At 34.4% G+C, this 4,948-nt stretch overlaps 1 protein-coding gene across 1 annotated transcript; it reads left to right on the forward strand.

Annotated features, from left to right (window-relative positions):
- Positions 1-1,306: 1,306 nt before the first annotated feature.
- Positions 1,307-4,052, forward strand: LOC139873304 (large ribosomal subunit protein bL35c-like). The gene is made up of 3 exons (XM_071861238.1): positions 1,307-1,658; positions 2,185-2,301; positions 3,854-4,052. The coding sequence occupies exons 1-3, from the start codon at positions 1,392-1,394 to the stop codon at positions 3,926-3,928; spliced, it is 459 nt and encodes a 152-aa protein (XP_071717339.1). The 5' UTR covers positions 1,307-1,391; the 3' UTR covers positions 3,929-4,052.
- The last annotated feature ends 896 nt before the right edge of the window (positions 4,053-4,948 follow it).

The following is a 4,948-nucleotide window of genomic DNA, read 5'->3' on the forward strand; positions in this document are numbered from 1 at the left end:
AAACCAAATCTGACGGCGACATATACCACCAGAAAAATACGACAACATCTTCGGCTGCGATACAACAACAACAACAACAACAACGAAACCCAATACCACATGCGTGGTGTATGGGGGAGGTTATGTAGACAATTCTTCTCCTATCCGAGAATAAAGACAATTCATTTCTCCACCCAGAGTGAAAACACTCTCAAAAGTAGAGAAAGTCATCCCTCTCTCTATTCGACGGATAGAGAGATTGCTTCCGTGTGGACTTCCGGCCTATAAGTAGGAAATTTTTTTTAAATAAATAAAGTTAAATTAAAAATAAAATTAAGACGTCATGAAAATGGTAAAATCAAATTTTCATGGGTTTTAAATCATGCCTGAAATTTACTTTAGGCTCTAAGAGTCAGTCAAGTCTCCAATAAATCGACGCTTGTTGTCGACTCAATAACTAGAGCCGTTATCTCCGGATGTGATGTTGTTGATAAAATAAGCCTACAATTCTGACGGCGAGATCTACCACCCTACTGAAAAGCTGGCCGTCGGAGGTAGCGAGTGACGTTTCAAGTTGTAGCAACCGTAGGTCGGTGATCTGAATCGATGTTGTACCGAGTCCTAGATATAAACCGAAGGAGGAACGTCGGTGGTGGTGGTGGTGGTTTCTTAACTAGATTCTGGTGGTGGTGGTTGAGCTGATTCGATTTGATGTGGCTGCGTGAGATCCACTCGATAGCCTAGTTGTGAACCTTGTAATTAGGTGTTGTTCGAGGAAGATAAATTAATTTCATTCCAAAAAGGAATTGGTGGGATAGTTATAATTTGACTGTGAGAGTACAATGTATATGGAGATACGTGTATATTAGGGACACATGACTTTTGAATTCTGATTTATAATATATGAGATCTTAATTTAATTTGATGAACATATGTATATGAAGTGGAAAATAAATTAGGGTTTGGGATTTTTTTTTTACAGCTTAAAGATGAAGACGTAGATGAACAAGATGTAGTATAGCAGACAAAGGAACGGTAAAGGACAATTGTATTCTCACGTCTTTTGCACACGACAAAATTTAACGGAAAACATTAACTATCGTTAAGAAGAAGGACCACCTTTGAAAAAGTTGCAAGCCACAGTGACCAACATTGATAAAAAAAAAGTACAGAAACCACGAGTGATGTTTGATATACAAACCACACCATCCGTGAAATTTTGTCAAAATATTACTTTCAACTTTCAGTTTCGTTACGACTCACTTATAAGGAGTGTTTGGAAACAAGACCAACTTCATTCCAAATTATGATAATCCAAACGCCTATATCCCCAATATCAATCAAACACAACAGATAGAACCCCCAAATCCTTTTATCCGCACACATAAACAGAGCTCCGTCAGAAGAAAACAATGGCTTCTTCAACTTTTTTCAATTGCACTCCACTCTTAACTCCTGTTAAACCTATTGCAAGAATCAACCCTAATTGTTGCAATTCCACAGCTTGTCTCTCATTATTCGCAAAAAAACCAACCCCATTAAACTTATCATCTTCACACAGCATCTCTGGTTTCTCACCACTTATTTCAAGTAAAACCCTAATTGTATCTTCACCCAATCAAAAACCTCAATCTCTCACAATTGTAGCTGCAAAGGGTTATAAGATGAAAACCCACAAGGTAAAAATTTGTATATATTTGTTTATGGTAATGTGGTTATATGCATTTACTGTCTACATTCAGAACCTTTATGTGTTTACCACTTTTATGTACTTTCTTATTAAAAAGTATTGATTTTTCATTGAATATTATCATGCATATATATGTGAGTTTATATTATATTGAGGTCATGTGCATATAACTAACTTAGTTATGGTTCATTTCTTATAATTAAATTTGTATTCATTATGGTTTTGATGTGCCAACCATTTTTATTTAAAAGAAATATAGTTTTCTTATTTACTTGTAGATTGTATGGGTTTATGTTTAACTGAAGTAATGTATGTAATCTGTCAGTTTATATTGAACTTTGTCATTTGTGTGAAACGTCATGCATTTACATGTGTATGTTGGAAGTGGTTATTTGTTTAGATGAGGGTGTACATAAATAGTTTCAGTTTAATGGGATCAAGTGAAACATGTTTTATTGGAATGTAGTAGTATGTAAGTGCTTTTATAGTTTATCTTTTTGATAATGCATTTGCAGGCTTCTGCAAAGCGATTTCGTGTAACGGGTACTGGGAAGATAGTGAGGAGGAGAGCTGGGAAGCAGCATTTGCTAAGAAAGAAGAATGCTAAGAGGAGAACACGTCTCTCTAAAACGGTTAGTGTTTAAACGTATGAACATAGAGATTTGTTATTTTTTTCGTTATTAAAATAAACGACTCACTTGGTACAGTCAGTTTTCACATATTTATAACATCCATTTTGAATGACATTAAACGGCTCTATTGAGTCGACAGCAATCATCGATTTATTGGTGACTTGACTAACTCTTAGAGCCTAAATTAAATTCCAGGCAGGATTTAAAACCCATGGAAATTTGATTCTACCATTTTCATGGCGTCTATTACTATTTTTGTTTTAGTATTTTTTTTTTACTTTTTCCTACTTAAAGGCCGGAGGTCCTCTCGGAAGCAATCTCTTTATCCGTTGAATAAAGAGAGGGATGACTTTCTCTACTTTTGAGAGTGTTTCACTCTGGGTGGAGAAATGACCTGTCTTTATTCTCGGATAGGGGAAGGATTGTCTACATATCACCTCCCCCATATGCTGCTGCTGCTGCTGCTGCTGCTTCTTCTTCTTCTTCTTCTTCTGTTTGTTGTTGTATGTTGAATGACATTCATGATTTGTTTGACCGGGAAAGTGAAAACACGTGTTTAAATAATGAACACCGAAAAAGAAATTCATTTTGGGATGTTTCAAATTGCAACATTTCATCTTTAGGCAACTATATACTCCAAATTACTTCTTTACCTATTCGGATCATTGTCATGAATTGTTGAATAGATTGACCGTTTCTTTATATGTTTTTTTATCAATATAGAAAAAAGATTCTTTTTTCAAGTTCTTTCCCTATTTGCTGTTTGTTTTTTAAAAGGCAAGTTGTAGAACAATCATTTGTACTTGTCAGTTGATACTTGCTTATATGTAGAGGTGACTCGATGAGCATGTTAGGTTTTGGTTTTTAATTGGTTCAGGTTGTATAACAGGTCGTTTTCAAAAACGGCTTGAAATACCGCAACGGGTAGCTTGGTGGTTGAGATTTGAGAATCTCTAGTGGAGACCCAAGTTCAATCTTCACGGGTTACAACTTTGTGGTTGCCTTTAAAAAAAGTTTATAAATAAGTAAACGGGTTGAACTGGGCTGGGTTGGGCACACATTACCCATTAACACCTTTTTGATATGTTTTTCTGATATATTTAATGCTGTATATGAAGGTGTTGATTATAATTGATGAATGAACATTGATATGATAATAAATAATAATCTAAATATGTGGTAGTACGTAGTATGATTGAGGAGGCTCAATGCATATAAGGTACAAAGTAAACTTAGGGTGACTTACAATCCATTTAGCTTATTTCCCTCAAACCACGTTCTATTAGCTTTGACCCAGTTGACTCGTTTGAAATAAAGGCAACCCGAACCAATAAATTTACAAGTATATTTGTCGGATTACTCGCCCTCCTGGGTAGTCCAAACAGGGAAAAACCTTCTGCAATTTACCCTTTTACCTTTTTTTTTTTTTTTTTTTTAATATTTGTTGAATATGCTACTAGTAAACTCGTTGTACTTGATACCTTTATTTACAAGAAATTTGTGCATCAGCATGTGTCATGTGTTTCTCACTACATTTATCCGTCTCGTGCAGGTACAAGTTGATCGCTGTGACTATAATAATGTGATTGGGGCCTTACCGTATTTGAAGGTTAACCGAGCCAACTAACCCCAATGGTTCTTCTAGATTGGAAACGTTGGGACTTAGTCACATGTTTTATGCAGAGACTATAGCTTTGCCATTGTTGATTTGTATACTCATCATTTTGTTGTATTTTTGGTTTTGAATTGTAGCCCTTTTACTATTTTGCTTTTTGTACTTTATAGTCACTGCATAGCTAAATGCAAAATGTATTGTGTATCCGTAACTTTTCAGATCAAGTAGAATCTGGATATGTTAGTGTGACTGACATTTATGCATTTAGTGTACATTTCAATGGCTTTGATTCTTTTGGCTTTGACATATGGTTTTATTCAAGTTCCGAACGACATTATTTGACCATTTTGTGACCCATGTGATTCATAGGCTTTGATAGGCTTTGATGGTGTATTTTGGAATGGAAAGAAATTGTTCTTGAACAACCTAATGCGTTTTAACCATCTTTGATAATTTACCTGTTTTAATGTTTTATCTCAAATCTATAGATTTGATACATCTAATCTGACCAATCCATCTCATGTGCTCGTTAGGGCTTATGCCTGTAATCGAATGAATACGAACGAATTATGTCCGTGTTTGTTCATCGAGCAAACAAATAAACATGATTAAACAAGGAAACAAATTTTCTTGTATATGGTCGTTCACTAAAAAGATATGCTTGTTCACGAACATGGACGAACATAAATAAGTTAATCTTTACACTTGTTAATAAGTTAAGAGAACACAAATGATGGAATGAACAGTACACAGGCACAAATAAACCTATCCAAACAAACTTACAAAAAAATATATACATACTTACATTCTTTAACATTACGGAACAACCAAAATCATGTGTTGCTTCATTATATTAGGTGAACAAATTTTTATAAGAAAATAGGATCTCAAGGAGCTGAGGTTTAATGTTAATATATTTGGATACTCCGTATATGATTAGATAAAAGGAGACACAAATTTACATAAATTCAATTAAACTATTACTAATAAACAAACATTGAAGAAAGATTTATGAATATGTATCAAACGTTA

The sequence above is a fragment of the Rutidosis leptorrhynchoides genome, chromosome 10, assembly GCF_046630445.1.
Source record: "Rutidosis leptorrhynchoides isolate AG116_Rl617_1_P2 chromosome 10, CSIRO_AGI_Rlap_v1, whole genome shotgun sequence".
Taxonomy (NCBI): domain Eukaryota; kingdom Viridiplantae; phylum Streptophyta; class Magnoliopsida; order Asterales; family Asteraceae; genus Rutidosis; species Rutidosis leptorrhynchoides.

Coding starts and splice junctions, on each gene's coding strand:
- LOC139873304 (XM_071861238.1), top strand. CDS start 1,392: ATGGCTTCTTCAACTTTTTTCAATTGCACTCCACTCTTAACTCCTGTT. Junction 1,659..2,184: donor ATAAGATGAAAACCCACAAG/GTAAAAATTTGT, acceptor ATGCATTTGCAG/GCTTCTGCAAAGCGATTTCG. Junction 2,302..3,853: donor GAACACGTCTCTCTAAAACG/GTTAGTGTTTAA, acceptor CGTCTCGTGCAG/GTACAAGTTGATCGCTGTGA.